The sequence below is a fragment of the Sinohyriopsis cumingii genome, chromosome 11, assembly GCF_028554795.1.
Source record: "Sinohyriopsis cumingii isolate HCF-2022 chromosome 11, ASM2855479v2, whole genome shotgun sequence".
NCBI lineage: Eukaryota > Metazoa > Mollusca > Bivalvia > Unionida > Unionidae > Sinohyriopsis > Sinohyriopsis cumingii.
The window spans coordinates 46,053,310-46,075,218 of NC_142971.1; the positions used below are offsets into that span (position 1 = coordinate 46,053,310).

The 21,909-nt window shown below is 34.9% G+C and overlaps 1 protein-coding gene across 1 annotated transcript in view; it reads left to right on the plus strand.

The window, feature by feature from the left end:
• LOC149788059 (uncharacterized) overlaps positions 1-21,909 on the plus strand; it is a 135,003-nt gene that overhangs the window by 13,139 nt on the left and 99,955 nt on the right. Inside the window, exon 2 of the mRNA XM_089974345.1 lies at positions 13,205-13,313. Coding sequence (XP_089830471.1) covers positions 13,205-13,313 — 109 coding nt within the window. The remainder of the gene's footprint in view (positions 1-13,204; positions 13,314-21,909) is intronic.

Sequence of the window (21,909 nt, forward strand, 5' to 3'; positions counted from 1 at the left end):
CATAGGTCAAGAACCATGTGACATATTCTGATGCAGTTTGAACACTTTCTTTTGTCCTAGGTGTGCTTTTATGTTTTTTTCTGCAGGTCTGTATTTTGACATAGTTATGTTCTTTGATCAACTCCATATGTTTAAATGGGATGTTGCTTGTGTTGATGATATCTTGATGTTGGATTTTAAGGATACTGTTTTCAAAGTAACTGAGTTAAAATTAATAACACATTGTGGAAATATTCCTTTGAAAGTTGATAAAATGTTGTGGAAATATCCCTGTGAAAATTGATAAAACCTTGTGGAAATATTCCCTGTGAAAATTGCTAAAACCTTGTGGAAATATTCACTATAAAAACAGATAGAACAGTGGAATATTCCCCATGAAAATTGATAAAATGTTGTGAAAATATTCCTTACAACATGCTGTTCCTTTGTTTTGTTTTAGGAATTGTCTGTTATCATCAGCAAACAATAAAAAAATAACTTTGATCCTTTCCTGTTGTTGTTGTTATAGGGTTTAATGCCATTTTTCAGCACAAGATAGGCTATACATGGTGGCCAGTATTAATGGTGGAGGAAGAACCGGGAAAACCCTGGAAAGAACCACCGACCCATGAGAAGCTACCGGCAAGCTTTCTCACATATCCACGTTTGCTGAGCCCGAGACTCGAACCCATGCAGACAGAGGTGAGATGGCAGTGATCCGTGATGGAGAGCGCTTTAGACCACTCGGCCACTCAGGGCCCCTCCTTTCCTGTAAGCATTAGAGTGAATTTTGATCAAACTCTTTTTGTGTGTACCCTATTTGTTGTTCTGGGAAAGTTGTGTATCTCAGGCCTTGAATTTATCATAAATTTATTTTCAGCCAGAAGGACTAGTATAGTGAGAAATATACTAATCCTGAATCTTCGCTAGTATTTCCCTCAAATTAAAGACTGGCAACAACCAAAACTAAATTTACTAGCCATCGGACTTGAAATTATTAAAACTACTAGCCTGAGAGGGAATTTACTAGCTTTGGGCTGGCAGACTAATGCTAATTTTGATTTCTTTATAACTCTTGAGAGTTATAAATACTAATTGAACTGATCTTACACATATCTTCTTCATGCTTATACGATGACAGATAACATTTTTGTGGGGCTTAAAACATAAAATTTCAAAGCAGGTAAAGTGTTTCTTCACTGAGCACCTAATATATAAGAAAACTTTGGTGTAGGAATCATAATTTATTAAAAAATTTAAAAACTGGAAATGATAGGAAGTTTTCTTCTTGGTCACTGCTATAATCAAATTTGTGGTGAGTTCAATGCTGATTTCAGTTCGTGATGCAGAGTTATACAATTTGTTCCATGACATATCTGGGGCCCGGAGGGGTGGGTGGGTGGCCAAGTGGTCTAAGGCAGTCACCTTTAGAGTTCACTCACACATTTCATCTCAACCTCTGTTTGCTTGAGTCCTGGCATGACCAATGTTCATGTTAAAAGACTTGCCATTAGCTTCTTTGGGTCACCAGGTTGATTCTTTTCCAGGGTCTTCCCTGCTTCTTCCTGCACCAAAGTACACTGGCTTTCATGTATCCCTGTCATGTGCTGAAAAATGATGTTAAACCCACAACAAAACAAAACCACATACAACTGCAGAATATATAAATTACACAAATGTACTTTTTACTGTTGTGTATTTAGATGCCCCTTCTGGTTGTAAGACCTGATGCTTTTGTTCGTGTGTAGGATACAGAGGTCTGACATCAAAAGGAGATTCTTGACTGCATGATGTGAGCAAGGCAGTTGTTTGCCAGGACAGGAAACTTAATTTCATACATGAGCTAACTAAAGCAAAAAGGACCTTATCTGCCCTTATTACATGGTGTCCCGTACAAAATTTTCCACATGGATTGGATATGGAATCCATACGTACTTTTTCAGAAATATCCATATGGACATTTTTATTTTATAGTTGAAGCTCTCTTATGGATTTCAGTGTATCCATATGGAAATGTTATGGATTCTGTAATACTCAGTATGGAAAATCTTATGGAATATGCAAATTAGTCCATGAGATCTGTAGGTTGTCCATATGGAATAAAACTAAAATTCCATATGGAATTTGGCAATAATCCATATGGAATTTGGCAATACTCCATATGGAATTTGTGAATAGTCCATATGGAATTGGCAAATATACCATATGGAGTTTGGTAATGGTTCATATGGAATTCGGTAAAAGGGTTTCATCCTGTACAAAATTTTCCAGGCATACTTAAGGCAGATTTAAGACGTTTTTTTTAAGTGCTTTCTGCCTAAACCATAAAATAATTTGCTTCAGATTTCTATTAAACTGCCTAATGATTCTTAGACATTATTGGGAATCAATGATGAATATTCAACATAATTTTTAAAATGGATCATAAATTTTATTTTGACAGACATTATCAAATTAGATTTAGGTTTTTCTTGCCCTCATTTTCTTTCTCGCATACAAAGCCTAATCCATGATGGCATCACTTAAGTCCTTTTCATTTAACTGAAAAGTCTGGTGAGATTTCACAAATATTTGACTAAAACCTTTGTGAGATTTCACTTAAATTTTTATCATTATATAGTATTTTACTAAAGTTTAAGAAGTTTTTCATACATTTCAGAAGGTTTCAAATTAATAATGAATATGAATTAAACAGGACTTTATTAACCAAGGTGATATTAAGTTTGCATGATATTTTTTTTTTCAGATGTTGTAATTATATGACATCCAAGGCAACATATATGGGAGTTAATAATAATAAAATAATAATGATGACTTTATTTAGAGAAGGTAACTTACTTAGTTACAGAACTAGTTACAGAACTAATCTACCTTGAGGCCTTCTATCTGTTATGTACAATATATACAGTATATACAACATGATGTGAAGAATCTGGCTTGACACTAAATAATTAAATGATGTTAAAAATCAAAGTATCAAGCCTGGAATATATGCACAGGCATCTATGAACACATAAACATATATAAAATATAAACTATTAATCTGCATTGAAAAATTCAACTGTGAAAATAATGCAAAATTACAGAAATGCATCCATTTGATACATGAAAAGAAGAAATGCTAGAAGCTTGCCATGTCACTTGTACTGCAGACTTGATTTTTTATTAATGTACAAACTATGATGCTGTTGTGGTCTCTTGAATTAGTCCTTGTTCCATAAGCAGCCGTGATAAATGTTTATCATGATATAAGTACTCTTATTTTACACTGATTTCCAACACATGTAGAATATTTTGATAATATGCACAAGAATGTCTCACGATATTGAACGATGATTCTACGTGTGGGCCAAGAAAATTCTGCAAAGATATGACGATCTTTGATAGACATGGGTATTTCGCAACAATTCCCACCAGTGATCTATGTGTTGTCCTTAAATTCATTCTGGAAGTTAATCAGTTTTGAGTTATATAACTTAGAAATCATCCATGTTCAATTCCTTGTCCGATTTAGCATGTTAGCCGCTACTGTGAAGCTCTTTATCACACAGAAAGCAAAATGCTAGTCCTGGCCTTCAGTTTTCATACAGACTGACCAATTACGTTCCCATCGACTTTGCGTTCAAGCTGTTCTCAGTGCCGCACATTTTTCAAATGGTTATTCAAACTCGTATCCTGCTCGAATCACCATGTTTAGCATTCCCATTAGTTTCCGTTATGCAGTGATTCATTGGGCAAGTACAAAATTTTGACCAATCAGAAAACTCTTTACAACGATCATTCTTTAAATAATAAATGGAGCAAATACTTATTAAAAGCTCATTGCGGAATGGGACCAGATAGAGCATTATTTATGGTTGTTGTTGTTCTTGGGTTTAACACCATTTTTCAGCTCAAGATAAGCAATACATGGTGGCCAGTATAACTGGTGGAGGAAGAACCCTGGAAAACCCAGGGAAGAACCACCGACCCATGAGAAGCTACTGGTGAGCATTAGTTTAAAAAAGTTTCGGTGACAATATTTAAAAAAGGGTCGTTATCGAGGAAAATCAGATTCAGGTCAGGAGAAAAGCGAAATTTTGATTTAAAACAGAAAACAAGAAAACTTGTTTGAGGGCAGTTAAATCTAGTTTAAGTTTAAAAAATACAACAACAATAACAAAATTTGATAAAGAAATATAATACAGAAAGATGTGGAAAGAAGTTATTGTGCCCAAAATAAACAATACAATTTACAGCTATCAGAAACGGAATATAAATGCTGCTGAAAATCATTCAAATTGTACAAAAAGCAAAAGATAAATTTTATTATATCTTATTGATATTTTTTTTACTAAAATGTCAGTGATATTACAATCACAAAATATCACTATATTTTTAGAATTTTTGACAAACTCTCAGTTAAATTTCAATCACAAATTCCCACTAATATTTTCAGAAATGTTGGTAAAATCTTCTAAAATACCATAATTTTTGTGAAAAAGGATATTTGAGTGAATGTCAAGAAATGTTCATTGAGTTTGCTGAAATTTAAGTCACATTTTCACTGGGGTATGATTTTGATAACGCATATTTTAATAGGAAGTCAAAAAAATTACTTTTCAGAGCAAACATCAGATCAAGCCCAAAATCCACCTTGCACCAAATTTTCTAAGACCAAAGATTTATCTGTGCTTGTACTACCAGATATTAATTTTCTGATCATGTTTACATTTTCTCTACTTTTTTGGTCATGTATTTGTCTGTTTTTAAACATCTTTTGGAAATAAATTAAAGAAAACTGACATACATGTATTTCTTCAGATTTATATGAGTATACGTGTATATTCATCCTTCCACATCAGCTACACTGACATATATATGTACTCTAACTCCCACCAATATTTCTATTTGAATCAGATAGTATAGGTTATTAATTCTTCAGAGAGTATTTTCCATGATGCTATAATACATGAGCCTGCTTTCCATATGGAAAAAAGTGCTTATGGATAAAAGTTGCAACTTTATTCCCTATGGAATTTTCACTTGCTGTGAAGTACTTATGGAATTGATATGGAATAAATTGTCTGATTCCATAAGTTTTACTTTATTATTGGCAATGGCAGTTACAAAGCGAACCGCAAAAAAGTCCATCGGATTCTGAAAGAGAAACCATGCAAGGCACTTTCGAAGATACCTCTCAAGATGAGATAAGAATCAAATAGAAACAAAATTACTACAATATTAAAAAGAAAAATCAGAGAAGAATTCAACATGGCAAATTATTCACAAGCGACACAGGATACATCGGGAAAAAAAGGCAGCCAACAGAGCAAACAAAGAAGTCTGTGTGTGTGTGATTTGGATTTTTTAATGTAGCTTTAACAATATTTCAGTCATATCGCTACGATGTCGGCAGTGTGACAGTTTATAGTGATGTCTAGCATTGGGGCATCCTGACGCAGATGTGTAGCATGATGTCCCACCCAGTCACATTATCCTGACACCAGGCTGACCAGTTCTAACACTAACCTCTTAATGCTGAGTGCCAAGTAAGGCAGCTGTTAGTACCATTTTAACAAAGAAGTCAGAGAATTAGAAAAGTACATGTACTTTCAGACAAGAATAGAAACTAATGAGGGATGCATTCTGGAATGTAGTTACAAAAAAAGGAACACGGGACCTTGACATGACAGGGATATCCATAGAAAGAATACTGGCAATGACATCAGTGATGGTGGCAATAAAAGTTATAAACCCAGACTATTTGCAACAAATACATTCATTAAACCGAAAGGATACATCATATGCCCTAAAGAAACTCAAACTTTGGAGAGATAAACATTGCAGGGGAAAGAGTAACAGTCAAATAACCAACACCTATTCTGCGCAAGATAAAGAAACAAACAGGAGAACTGCACCTTTCTGATATACTGTTGGAAATACCTCTGGAAGCACCGGTTGAAAAGTTCAAGACAAAATTGAAGATCAAGGTCATTTCATCAAGACAAGCTACAGTCCCCATGACATCTATTTACAATGGGACAAGAATCTTGGAGATAGAAAAGAGTAAACTAACAGAAAAGAAAAGAGCATTCTTTCTGCATGGGTTTTTGGCCAAATTGTGGTTTAAGGGGTGCATTTACCACAGAAAGTGCAATAGATGTCAACAGACCGAACATGCAGTGCAGAAATGTCCAAAAACCAAGAGACACTAAGAGAAGAAAATTAACAGAGAACACTGAGAATACTGGGAGCGAAACAACAACAACAACAACAACAGATACCAGAAAAGAAATGACCAGACAAAGAAATGCAAACTGCAAACCAACAGCAGAAAGATAAGCAAATGCAAGCTAGACAGGGAAAAATACAACAACAACAATAGCAAGAACAACAAGAGCAACAGCAAAAGGAACCTATGAAGAAACAAACAAGAGAAAACGAACAAGAACCAGAAGAAAAAAACACCATCAACAACAATAGGGATCGTAACAACAGAAAATTCAATATTAGGACCAATAACATCAACCCAAGCATTAGATAATCAGAAACAAACAACAGTAGGGATCACAGCAGCAACAATTAAAACAAAAACTACAGCAAAATAAACAGCAACAGACAACAGAAAAAGAGACAAAAAATTCCAAGCTAATGGAAGTACAAGAAATGCCCATGATATCAAACATCAACAACAACAGTGACAAAACCAACTGAACTGTCAACAAAAGGAATAGAAGACCAAATAGAAAGAGACAGAATCAGGGGAAAAGAAAAAAGAAGATGGCAAAGAGAAGACGAGAGGATGGCTGAAGAATACCTTCTACAATATGATGAATGTTTAGAATATTTAAAAAAATATATATATGTATATATACATACATGCATACATACATAAAAGAATATAATTTTAAAAAAATAATTATGCTAAAAAAAATTTATACAGAGTAGCAACACATAGAGGATAGCACAACATCTACTAACTGGTTTGTAAAGATTAAACAGAGCACCCTCCAAAAAAACAAAAACAAATAATGAAGGATCGATTTGAATAAGTATTATATTTAGTTTGCATAGACTATTATTTTGTATTAGTTTCATTTTTCAGTGTTACTATTGTTTGAATACCTTATGCTTTTTCTTTATTTTCTCTTTATCCTTATCTCACATTGATTTTAGGCAGTGAGTGTAAAACTACAGCTATCAGATATCTTATCGAAGGTGTGCATTGAAACAATAGAAAATTATTTATAATTCTTGTTTATAAAGGTTAAAATAAAATATAAACACATGTAAAAGCTAATATTTAATTACCAGATTACAGTATTGACCTTGATTTATCAAATACTAGTAGCTGTGTTAATCTCTAGGAATGACAACATTTTAAAAAATGGGGGGTTTAAATTCATGGTTCGGGGCAACAACAAAAACCATGAAAATTGGTCTCCCATAAAAATTGATGATACTACAGTATTATGGTAAATAATCACTGACTTTTGTCATGTGATTAAATAAATTTTATAAAACTTTGAATTAAATCATCATTTGTCCACCAAGGGACACAATGGAAGGCATTCAACTTGTTTAAAAAGATTCATTTGAGATGATCACTGTAGAACTTTATATATATATATATATATATATATATATATATATATATATATATATATATATATATAATACATGCCCAAATAAAAACAGTGTATATAGACCCAGATCTTCTGGTGCATAATAGGCTGACAGTTTGGGGCAGTGCTGTTATATGCGCCTTCAGTACCTATGCATTATGGTGTCCATTATTAACAAGGAAAAAAGTTATTAGTGTATAGCTTAAATAATGAACATGGCTAGTGGCTGGATTCACTCTTGCATCGCTAAATACAATATGTTAACAGCCATGCCATCATTCATTTGTGCAATTCCTTTATAACGTATCTGCCATATACATGTATAGTATTACAAATTGACTGTCTGTCCCCTCACATCCCATCCTGTCTTGTCATGTCATAAATTTAATTTCTGCTCTCGGACTTTTGAATGACTTCATGGATTGAAATCAGTTTGGGAATGATAACTTACATTAGGATGGTCTAGGAGATTTTCGAGTTTTGTTTTTTCAGGACAAATTTAATCTTTTGTCCAGTTTCTTAAAAAATGATGACCTGATCTGTTTGTCCATCTAGCAGCTTATTTGACAGTAGCAATTGACATATACTCTACTTGAATTGATAGTTTTCCGACTTCAGTATGAGATGTCTCAAATGACCACTGGTTCAAAAGGTGAAACGTCAGAGTCCTGTGGAGAGGTTCATAGGACCTTAAAATATAGTGCAGTCTAGAATTTGAACTGTTGATTGAGCTCGGAGATAATAAAGTAATGGAGTAGTGACAAAGTGCAGAACACAGTTCAATATTATTCCTGGATACATTTTACCTGATATGGCAAAGATAATAAAGTAATGAAGTAGTGAAAAGTCATGAACACAGTCCAGTATTCTTCCTGGATTCATGTAGCTAACATGGCAGCCGTAATACTATGAAGTACAGTACTATCAATTTGTCCTTTTCATCCCATCCACATTTGGATTATTGTTTACTTTGTTATATTTTTCCCTCATTAGTCAGCTGTATTAAGTGGAGAGAAAATAAAAACATAAAATAATTAAAATTTTTGTAAAAATAAACTTTTGTCATTGCAATATCCCATGGTACCATTTCAAGCCAGTTCTTGGATAAAGCCCCCATTTTACTGCCATAATTGCATCATACCACAATCTTTGAACTGCACTGAAACGTCAAAATAAAAATGTCAGCATTTCAGATTCTCTTTCCAAACTGAAAACAAACTTGCAAAACCTTAAATTTGAGAACTTAGTAATATCCCAATTTCTTACAAAAACATGATTTCTTCGTACAATCTGGTAAAAAAGAAACTTATGAACTGTTGGTTGGTTAGTCACATACAGTATTAAGGATAAGGAAAGGGTATATAACGCAACTAAAGCTGCCCCGCAGTCGCCCATTGTGAATGAAACCTTCTATATACTAACTTAAAACATACAAGTCAGCATGTTCTGTGTGTACAAGTACTGGGCAAAATATGTGAAATGAAAACTCCAGACACAAGCTTTGGAACATACCACTAATCCTCATCAGAGAGTGTCATTCTTCATTATACAAGAGACGTCTCCAATGCCCTTGTGGTTAAAGCATCTGCCTTGGATGTGGGAGGTCGTGGTTTGAACCCTAGCTGAGCCAAAGACTTATAAAATTGGCACTAACAGCTGCCTCGCTTGGCACTCAGCATTAAGAGGTTAGTGTTTAAGATTGGTCAACCTGGTGCCAGGATAATGCGACTTGGTGGGACATCATGCTACATGTCTGCAACATGATGCCCAAGTGCCAGACATCACTATAATCTGCCACACTGCAGACATCACAGCAATGACTGAATTTTTTTAAAAGCTTGGTTAAAAGTCAAAATCACACACATACTCATATACAAGAAATTGTAGAGATGAGGTGGTATTGTGCCAATTGACTTCCACCCTGAGAGACAGATAATTTTTATGTGAACTTAGTCTCAGTCAGGAGACTTTATGTGCATGTACTACCATATATATACATTTATTAGTCAAGTTAAACTGCAAACAACAAAGATCCTGATCTGCTGTAGAATAATGTGCCTGCAGATTTGGGTCTATATTGTTTGTTCTACTGATTACTCCTTACAAATTGCACAGACCCTGATCTGCTGGTGCATTATGCATTGGCAGATCTGGGTCTATGCAGTTTGCAGTTGGACTCGTCTTATAAACAAGTACCGGTATATACAATATTAGTGGAGAAAAATCTTGAACTTTTTTGAGGAAATGCTGTTTATATAGCAAACTTTGACCATATCATTAAAGTTTTTTTTTAAAAATACCTATTATCTACATTTTAGAATCATTTGAAATTCTGTCCCTTTTGTATTGTATTGCTACATGTTGATGCTTGTTTGGGAGGTTTTCCCATTTGTTTTGTTTGCATTTGTTTATCTTTACATATTTAGAACTTAAATTTTATTATGCACCCTGTAGCTAGTATTGTGCTGCCATGCCATTAAACCCTGTACTTTCATTTCCATTTATTTTTTTAATCAAAACTTGATCATACACATTTGAGTGGGAAGATTAAGTATTTGAGAATTACTCTACTTTTACAGATTACATTTTTTATATATATATACACACATGCACACACACACACACACACACACACACACACACACACACATATGATAATTTCATACCAAGAGTTTGTGCCCCATACAAGATTGACATCTCTTTTTATCTAGTTTAGTCTGTCCATGTGTTTGTCTTTTACATTTTATCTTCCAAAACTCCATGCTAGGATAGCACCACATTTGGTTCTTTACTTTTCCATACTGTAACCACATGGAAGAAAGGTTGTTATTTTAGATTCTTTTCCATGGGTACTGTAGCTAATTTATAATTTTATGATTTAATTTCTGTATTTTTATATCCACTTGTCATTCATTGAAATTCTAATACAGTATCACTACTTTATCTACCTGTCCTGCACTTTGAATTTACTTGTTTCTGTCTTTTGCTATTCATATTTGCAAAGGCCTAATTTAAATACAAGTGCACCCCATACTAATTTAAAAGAACTTTACATGGTATACATGTATGTGTGTGTATGTGTTTTGGATTTTTAATGTAGCTTTTAAATTTTTTTTAGTCATATTACTACAACCAAACAAACAATTTCCAATCTGCCAACTAATAAGAGCATTTTATTAAATTCAATTAGCATTTCCAATAATAGTTAACACCAAATATTCCCAGCTAAAAGAATTAAGTTATTGTGAATTCAGCCCTCAATTACATTTATTCAATCTTGGTTGCATATTACAAGTTAAATTTCTACAAGAGTATTAAACTACCAATCAAATTTGAGTTAATATATCAAACCTTGCAAGTTGCAAAACCAGCCAAAGAATTCAACCTCCAATCAGATGCAGCCTTACATAGTTAGTATGTTTGAGTTAGCTCAAGGATAAAAACTAGCTACAGGTTTCAACTTCCAATCAAATTCGAGTTTACATATCTGATACCACCAAGTTAGAAAACCAACCAAAAGATTCAACTACTAATCAAATTTGGTTTTACAAAACTGATACCACCAAGTAAGAGTACGAACCAAAATTTTCAACTGCCAATTGGGTTTACTTTTACGTAGTTATTTCAATCAGTTGATATAATGATATCTTGCACACAATATTGGGCGAGATTTTCTGTTCTTCAGATATCCCAATGTAAGAATCTAAATTCAGTTGTTTGAACGTTAGACATCGAGTCTGCCATTTTAGCCTATTTCACAAATGTTCCATAGCTTGGCAACTTCACGCGCATGCGCAAGTTCTGTTTTGCTTCTCATTATAATGAAGTTGCATATAAACACAAAAGCACAGCATATAAAGAAGTTTGCACATCATATAAGGACGAAAGCACCGCATATAAAGAAGTTTGCACATCATATAAGTACAAAAGCAAAGCATATAAAGAAGTTTGCACATCATATAAGTACAAAAGCACAACATATAAAGAATTTTGCACATCATATAAGTACAAATGCACAGCATATAATGAAGTTTGCACATCATATAAGTACAAAAGCACAGCATATAAAGAAGTTTGCACATCATATAAGTACAAAAGCACAACATATAAAGAAGTTTGCACATCATATAAGTACAAAAGCACAGCATATAAAGAAGTTTGCACGTCATGTAAGTACAGATGCACATCATATAATAAAAATTCTCATCCTAAGACTGCTCTGGCGTTCCATAGTCTAACATGGGGGCTTCATGCTACAGACATGTAGCATCATGTCCCATCCATTCACATTATCCTGACACCAGGCCAACCAGTTGTAACACTAACCTCTTAATGCTGAGTGCCTAGAGAGGCAGCTGATTGTACATTTTTTAGAAGTCTTTTGTATGGGTCAGCCAGGGTTCAAACCTGCGACCTCCTGCATCTGAGGTGGATGCTCAAACCACTAGATTATCAGAGCAGTCAGTATACATGTATAATGGCTTGCTTACTTTAGCAACTTTGAATGCAGCAAATGCGTAGTGCCAAGATAAAAGCAAATATAATGTGCAACATTTCTTATAGGTCTGTTTTAGTTACCGTATATACTTGCTTGTCAAACTGCAGAAAACAAAGATCCTGATCTGCCTTAGCATAATGCACCTGCAGATCGGGATCAGTTTGGTATGTTCAACTTATTACTTCTAACAAATTGTGCAGACCCAGATCTGCTGGCTTATTATGCAGCAGCAGATCTGGGTCTGTGTAGTTTGTAGTTGGACTTGACTTATAAGCAAGTATAGATGGTGTGGTCTGAATTCCGTAAAACATACATTTGAAACTGGCTAAAATTATAGTAGTATTAGGTGAGGATATTCTATTAAAGTTCATAATTAAGATCTCTTGTGCCAAAGTCTTGCACTTAAATGGTACCATGAGAATAAAATTAATATCAGAACCTGCTGTGCTTGTAAGTAGCTAGTATACTTGTATAGGTATACCTGGACAAATGCCATCTCCCTCATTATAATGTGGTACTTGAGATCCATAACTGACAACCAAGTTATATACTGAACCATGGTATATCAAGTTTGATCAAAACTTCAGTAACTATGAATATCGCTGAGGGGCGAGAAATACATAAAATGATGGGCAAAGGTAAGATACTGATTTTAGTTGATGTAAATTAAATATATTTTTTCATTTGATAGTATTTGTATTGTTAATTTTGTTAAATAGTAATGTTTAAAATAAAATAATGGCATAATACTTAGCTTCATGCTGTTTTCTTTTAGCTCATGTTTTGTGCATTTGATAGACCAATTCAAGCACAGTGGTTTCGTGTACAATTCAGATGTTTTAGTTTTATATTTTTCAAAATGAAATGAGTTTGGTCACAGGGTCCATAGCAATACCATGTTCTGTCTAGAACAAAGTTATGATGAAGTTCTTTTTAATGAGGGTGAACTGTATACATCTTGATTTGTAGATGCAGCAAAAACTGTAATGTGCCCCTTCACAGTGTATAAAATGGTGAACTTAATTGGAGGGACACAAATTAGCATTTAGAGAAAGGTGCACTATTTATCATGGCTTGACATTTGACCCAGATACATATAACATTTTTTTTTCTTCCCCAGGAACTCAGAGACTTGACTATGAAGCAGAGAGATGATAACACATTACCGGCCACAGAAGGGCGCAAACCATACAACTTGAAAAAGAACAGATACAAGGACATAATGCCCTGTAGGTTCATTGTTGTTTGTAACAATGTGCCCCCTAAAATATAACGAGATGGAGTAGATATGTTTGCATTCAGGTGGAAATGGAATCATCTGGGTGCTGGGTACATTATATATACTTGTGTATAGGCAAACATATGTAGTATATAGTATATGGTAATCTGCCTTTACATACTGTGTCAGGAGGTTTGGGTCTTTGTTGCATTTTTTTATGTTACGTAACATTGACTCTGATGTACCAATTCTTAGTGTCACAGTGCAGTTTGCAGTTGGATTTTACTTATAATTGAGCATATACGGTGCAATTTTATGCTCTGCAATACCAGTGATAGAGGCATATAGTGTTTATCTTGCCTGTCTGTATGTCCAAATGTCTGTCTGTTACAAATTTTTTAAAGTTTACACTTGGCTTAATTCAATAACCAGGGAACCAAAGTAGTGAAGAAACTAACCACTGTCATAAAATCACCTATTTTAAGAGACCATGTGAATTGTTTCCCAGAGCTGGCTGCTTAAGAGTTTTGAATGTTACATATCTGTGTAAAATGTGAAAATTTACAAATATAAAAAGTGCAAGGAGTACAAATTTTCCTTGTTATATGTATGCAGACATTATGGTTTTGAACTGAAAGACAGTCCAGTTGTAAATACTAGATTTTAATGCATTAGATAATATTGATTATCATGCTAATTTGTTGACTGTATGCATTTCAAAGAAATACCACCTTGCATAATGATGTAATTGGGTGTTTCTCTTAATGAATTAAGATAGAGACCTCAAAGTTTGGAATATTTTGGTGGGTGAGGGATTCAGTGGATGGGGGATGGGGTGAGAAAGGTTTGGATATTTAATTACACATTGATTGAAAGATGGCTGTCAACATTTTGTTTTTGCAACAGAATTTTAGTTTTGCATTTTAAACAGTACATTTTTAAAATTATTTTAGAGACAAATGTGTCACATTAGCTTGTGTATTCTGCTAAAGTTGTTTGAAGAGTACAAACAATGATTATTTATCAGGTTTTAATTACCTTGTGATGGGGAAGAACTGTGACTACATTATTAAAAGCACCTGTTGCAGAGTTTTAGTGATGTTATTCATAGATACAAGTCACATACCTTGCATTGTTATTTTGATAAGTAGATTTTATTAATGCAGCTTATGGTAGTCTCATAACTGCCCTCACACAAACAATGCCTCAGCCAATCAAGTAGAGTGCTTTCAATTCATCCTACTGTAGAAAACCTGAAACTCTATCTGCTTCATAAGCATTTTCATGTTTTTATTGGTATAAATTTGGTAATTACATTTTTAAGTTTGTTTGTGTTGATTCCTTGAACTTAACTAATAAATTTCATAAAATTTGGCTCATAATTTTCTTCAATATTGATGCTCAAGGTTACTTTACATTTACAACTGTCATGGGAGGAGATTCCACTAAAGGTCACTGGAAACCTCTGTCCTCCAGTAATTTAATGACTGGCTGCTACACAACTGCCAATTATAGTCCTGCTGACAAGATCTGTCTCATTTTTGGTCCATTTGGTCTCAGTCCATGTCACCAAACCCTCCACCTTCAAACACCTCTCTCCTTGCTGATATGTCCATTTGGTCTCAGTCCATGTCACCAAACCCTCCCCTTCAAACACCTCTCTCCTTGCTGATATGTCCATTTGGTCTCGGTCCATGTCACCAAACCCTCCCCTTCAAACACCTCTCTCCTTGCTGATATGTCCATTTGGTCTCAGTCCATGTCACCAAACCCTCCACCTTCAAACACCTCTCTCCTTGCTGATATGTCCATTTGGTCTCAGTCCATGTCACCAAACCCTCCACCTTCAAACACCTCTCTCCTTGCTGATATGTCCATTTGGTCTCAGTCCATGTCACCAAACCCTCCCCTTCAAACACCTCTCTCCTTGCTGATATGTCCATTTGGTCTCAGTCCATGTCACCAAACCCTCCACCTTCAAACACCTCTCTCCTTGCTGATATGTCCATTTGGTCTCAGTCCATGTCACCAAACCCTCCACCTTCAAACACCTCTCTCCTTGCTGATATGTCCATTTGGTCTCAGTCCATGTCACCAAACCCTCCACCTTCAAACACCTCTCTCCTTGCTGATATGTCCATTTAGTCTCGGTCCATGTCACCAAACCCTCCACCTTCAAACACCTCTCTCCTTGCTGATATGTCCATTTGGTCTCGATCCATGTCACCAAACCCTCCACCTTCAAACACCTCTCTCCTTGCTGATATGTCCATTTAGTCTCGGTCCATGTCACCAAACCCTCCACCTTCAAACACCTCTCTCCTTGCTGATATGTCCATTTGGTCTCAGTCCATGTCACCAAACCCTCCACCTTCAAACACCTCTCTCCTTGCTGATATGTCCATTTGGTCTCAGTCCATGTCACCAAACCCTCCACCTTCAAACACCTCTCTCTTTGCAGATATGTCCATTTGGTCTCAGTCCATGTCACCAAACCCTCCACCTTCAAACACCTCTCTCCTTGCTGATATGTCCATTTGGTCTCAGTCCATGTCACCAAACCCTCCACCTTCAAACACCTCTCTCCTTGCAGATATGTCCATTTGGTCTCAGTCCATGTCACCAAACCCTCCACCTTCAAACACCTCTCTCCTTGCTGATATGTCCATTTGGTCTCAGTCCATGTCACCAAACCCTCCACCTTCAAACACCTCTCTCCTTGCTGATATGTCCATTTGGTCTCAGTCCATGTCAAAGAAGGAGAATATTCTGATTGAAAGAAGTTGACCATAATTTTCTGGTGAAAAAATACTTACTGTTACTAAGATTACTTTTAAAATCTCACAAGCTTAGGTTTTAAAAAAAAACACTTTCATTCATTGATGTAAAATGACCATTTCACCTTCATAAACATCCCACTTTTGGAGAACAATTTCATCTACTAGTATGAAATAAGGGCCCATGCTATTTGACTTGTGGTAACTTACAGTTACCTTAGCTGGTAAATGTGTTGGTACTGGATTCTTATTTAAAATTAACTTAATATTTTCTCCTGTTGTGGATGAAAAGTTTTCATAAATTAAGTACCATCCATAATTGTAACAAACAGACTGGACTGGGTCATACCGATGTTTCAAAAACACATGGTTTGTTTGGTTGTAATGCTTATCTTGCCCAGAAGTTCTCCAGTTATGATAGAATTTTTCAGAATTAATCTTGATAAATGGTGGGAATAAAGGATATTTTTATCTGAAATATATGTTCAGTCATCAAACAAAAAAAGCAATATTAAAGATTTTTTTCACCGTTAAAATTAAAGCTTAAAGGGGTAAAAATTGAGTCAACCAGCTCCCTGAATGATCCAGATAGCAGTTTCTGATTGGAAGAATGCAAAAGATGTCATTATATTTCAACATCACTATGCATTGCCATCAGATTCAGTATGGAAACAGTATTGGAAAAAATATATCTTTGTGATATTGCATAGATTTGAGATATCTTCTCTGCCCATGTAAATCCATTTCTGATTCACCATGGACCATTCCAGTGGCCTAAGTGATTAGAGAGTTTGTCTTGGATGTGGTAGGTTGTGAGTTCGAACCCCAGCCAAGTCATATCAAGGACTTATAAAAATGGTACTAGCAGCTGCCTTGCATGGCACTCAGCATTAAAAGGTTAGTGTAAGGACTGGTCAGCCTGGTGTAAGGATAATGAGACTTGGTGGACCATGATGACACGTGTCTGTGGAATGATGCCTTGGTGCTGGACATTACTATAAACTGCCACATTGGAGACATTGTAGCAATATTACTCCAGTTGTTAAAGCTATGTTAAAATCTAAAAACACGCACACCAATTCACAGTAGTGCAGAGTGCTGATACATTGTGACATATTTACCATAATCAGATGTTGCCTTCAGCTTAATACATTTAAACTGATGCATGTTTGTCAAATGTAAATGACAACAGTCTACAAACATGATATTATATTAAATTAACTGGAAACCTTGAGCTAATTTTCACACTTTATCAGGCATGTTTTTCAGTGTACATGGTATGAAATGACTCATTGCTAATATAAACGTTGTGATGTTAGCTCAGCAGTATTATAAAATAAGCAGCAAAATCATGGTACATGATTAATTATTGATGCCCCAATGTTGTTCTCCGAAGTCCTGATTCCTCCCTTAACTAATAAGCAAAAATCTTTTGGATCATATTAAGGTGCAAATTTGAAAAGGTTTCTACACTGGAATGACCATGATTGACTTACACAAAGCTTTTATACATGGTAAATTGTGAAATATTGGGTAATCGTTTGGTAGGATTATGAGTTGCATCAACTGAATGGCTGGAATCATATCTTAGAAATACACAAATAGTCACAGCTAACAATCCAGCATCAAGACTTTCAACAATATCAAGGTAGTATTTTAGGATCTATTTTATTTCTATGTTATGTGAATGATGTAGTAACTACCATAGTCACTGATTGTAAGCTATTTGGCTTGAGGACCCCCCCCCCCACTAAAAATTCTAGATAATCTGTAATGGCCACGTAATCAATTCTATGAATGAAGTGTATTAAATATTTATATCTCCATATAGATAACTTCCTTTCAGGTAAATGCATACTCAGTAGTGTAATTAAGAAAAGTAAATGCCTGGTTGAAGTTTCTCCTTAGACGAAGTCAATGTTTATCACTGAAAACTAGAACAATATTTTACTCTGCTCTAATACAGTGTATTTTTGATTACTCCTGTTCTTTGTGGTATCCTGGAAGTGGTAAACTCAAAAACAAGCTCCAAATAACTCAAAATAAAATTGTAAGATTTGTAGGTAGCCTTGATCCCAGATTAGGCATCAGATAAGGTTGAGCTTGAAAATGTGTGAATACTAAAAGCAAGAGATGAAGTAAAACATTTAAGACTAAATCATGCTTATACATTTTACATTTTTTATGAGAAATTTCTGTCTTATATGAGCCAAAGATTTGCAAAAATTAGTGATCACCACCATTTTGTAACAAGGGGCAGTAAATTTATGTTACACCATGTGTTAGTAGCATAGCCATGACTTTCTTCTATAACTCCATAAATGACTGGAACTTTTTATTCAATTATATCAGAAACGTTTAAGATATAGATACGGTCAAACTGGCTGTCAAGTCATACCTTTTAATACAAAGCAAAAAAAAAAATAACATATAGTTTAATGATGTTTTGCTAGAATGAAAATTTTAATGCTACGTTTGAGATCTAAAATTATTGTTTAAATGTGTTATACTTTTCTTAGCATCCTATATCCAGTAGCTTCAGAGATGCAGTTAAAATGAGAATGAAAACAACTGTATTTGTATTCGTGATTGCCTCTGGGTGTAATTAACTATAATTCCCATCTAGTTGGGACTAATTACATATTGCATGTATATGGACTAGGTATGTTCAATATGTATGGATGAGTATCCATAAGGAAAGAAAGTTGATATCTTGTTGTCTATACATGTACATGCTACTGTATATATATATATATATATATATATACACACACACCACTCCCTCAATAACTCGCACCCTGATAACTCGCAAACCTGACCACTCCCTCAATAACTCGCACCCTGATAACTCGCAAACCTGCTTATAACGTGAAGTCAGGCGTGGATCCCATTTTTTAAACCCAAAAATACCCCAAAAATGTATCCTTATTTGTTGAACTTTAAGAAAATCACGATCTAAATTGGTAACGGAAACTTTGATGTATCGCATGATTTATCATCGAAAACGGTAGATAGGACCTGGAAATTTTAATAAACACTATGAAATGTCAAATTTAAAAATAACTCATACAAGTTTTTACATTTTCTTTCCAAACGACATTCCTATTACACCGCAATTAACGATATGTAAGGAAATTTTGATCAATGAAAATGTCACTTATGCTGAATGGAGGCAGTACTTTAATAAATAAATACAAATTAAATAATTTTTTTTATCAATTTAAATTTGTGTTCTAGTTCCATCTTTTAGTTCCTTTTAAGTGTAATCGTCATAAGTGCAATGTGTCCTCTTGTAATTAAATGTAAAATGCATCAATCTACCGTAACAGCTATGTCCGTGAAACTCAGAGAATCTTAAGTGCTGACAGTGTTTTGATAACTGACTTGTGGAAGTATTTGTTGTATAGCTGCACTGAATTAAAAGCTGGCCTCTTTTGTATTATCATGTTAATTACGTCTTTTGAATCAAAAAAAGGGAGATGGAATAAAAGAAAAGTTAAAAGGCACAAAAATCCTACAAACTTAAAATCTAGCGGCCCAGGTAGTATGTCGGGTGAATTCACTTCATTTGATCAGTCGAACACTGTTATAAATATTATTGTGTATGTGACCAACTACCTTAAATTAACCGACTCTTTCATAACTGTGATCAAAGATAACAAGGCAGCCAAGCCAAATGAATACTTCGTAAAATAAAGAGCTTGATTTCACAGATACAGACCATTGTGGGCAAGCGAGTTTCAAAGAATTCTTGAACTGGCACTTAGAGATATCCTCTGAGATGATAAGAAGTTTCATTATTACTTCCAATGAAATCACGACATCAATATTGTACTAATTGAACAATGAAAAAATTGAGTTTCGACATAGATGATTGTCTCATGAAATAAATATCATGTGCTTTTGATAAAAAGGAATCTTGTTTGGTGGTGTATCAACAGTCAGTCTAGTTCCTTGCTTGTGGATGATTTGGCAGGATACTATTAAACACCACTATGGGAACCAGACTCATCAAGAAAACAAAAAGCAGTGACATAATACACAGATTTTTCACGTACAAGTCATGGTTGTTGAAACCAGTTGGAACAATCTTTCATATGTTGGACATTTTGAAAATAAATGTTATTTAAACAGAATAACGTACAAGTTCATAGCGCATTAGTAAAAATTTTTATCAATGTGAAATGAGGATTCAGTCACTAAACAGCCCAGTTCCCTAACATCATTCGCCCCCATGGTTTTCTTGATGTCAAAGTGATTTTTTTTCATTTTTTGGAGGTCCCTTGGTAACGCACGCCTCACTTATAGTGTGGTCTGTGTTTGTGGACCCTATTGTGCACGAGTTATCGAGGGAGAGGTGTATATATATGCATGTGTGTGTATATGTGTTCCTTTGTATGTTGGCCTCAAGGTAGATTAGTTCTTCAGCTGATTGTGTTATCCTCTTTAAATAAAGTCATTATTATTATTATTATTATTATTATTATTATTAAATATATCGGTATTTGTGGATATGTGAGAAAGCTTGCCAGTAGCTTCTCGTGCATCTGTGGTTCTTTCGGGGGGTTTTCCCGATTTCTTCCTCCGTCATTAATACTGGCCGGCATGTATAGCCTATCATGTGCTGAAAATGGCGTTAAACCCTACAACAACAACAACATATCAGTATTGGTATAATATATTTTGCTCCAAAATCCTGATCCCTTATGATCCCATTGGAAACAAGTTTTGCAAAACTTTTGAGTCATCCTTGGTAGATCACTTTTGTGCATGTATGTATGTATGTATGTATGTATGCATGAATGTATGTATGTAACATACTGTGTCAGTGTTATATATATATTGTGTTACTACTTGGTATTTTCTGATCTTAACTGAAAATATGTATTATTATCATTTATAACATCACCAGAGTTGTGTACAATGGAAAATTGGGGCCCCGAGTGGCCGAGTGGTCTAAAGCGCTCTCCGTTACGGATCACTGCCATCTCACCTCTGTCTGTGTAGGTTCGAGTCTCGGATTCAGCCATTGTGGGTATGTGAGAAAGCTTGCCAGTAGCTTCTCGAGGGTCGGTGGTTCTTTCCAGTGTTTTCCCGGGTTCTTCCTCCACCATTAATACTGGCCGCCATGTATAGCCTATCATGTGCTGAAAAATGGCGTTAAACCCTACAACAACAACAACAACAACAATGGAAAATTTTAACTTCTAAGGGGGCAGGGGCCAGTTTTATGTGTAAATTTAATGCTGCAATCAGCGACCTAGTATAAAAAAAATCATTAAAAATTCAAATACACAAGTGAGGTCAAAAAGGTCCATATTTTTAGATACCTATATTATTGTGAAGGAGTGTTGTAGCTATATTAGGACATTATGATTTAATGATTTTGTTATTCTTATCATTACATTTAGTTTGTGTCTCTGATGTGCACAGTTGGCTCATGTAACTTTTTTATCACAAAAATATCCCATGGATCATATCATACCTTTAAAATGGAATGAAGACCTGTACCTTACTTTTCTTTTACTCCTTTCTAGTGGACAATGCTTTAAAAATTAAAGACATGTGGTTCCTTTTTTTATCACTATTAGTCATAGACCAGAAGAACTTATGGAAGGGGCATGCCATCCATCTGTCTGTTAGCAAAGTCTGTTACTGCTACTCCTCCTAAACTAGATTGAGAATGGCCATGAAACTTTATGCACACAATCAGCCCAAGCTCAAGTTGTCCTAAATGAAAATGGTGCTGTTCTGATATCTAATATGCCACCATGGCAGCCATCTTGAAAATTGTAGCCACTCCACCTGAATGGTTAGGTCATATCAGCA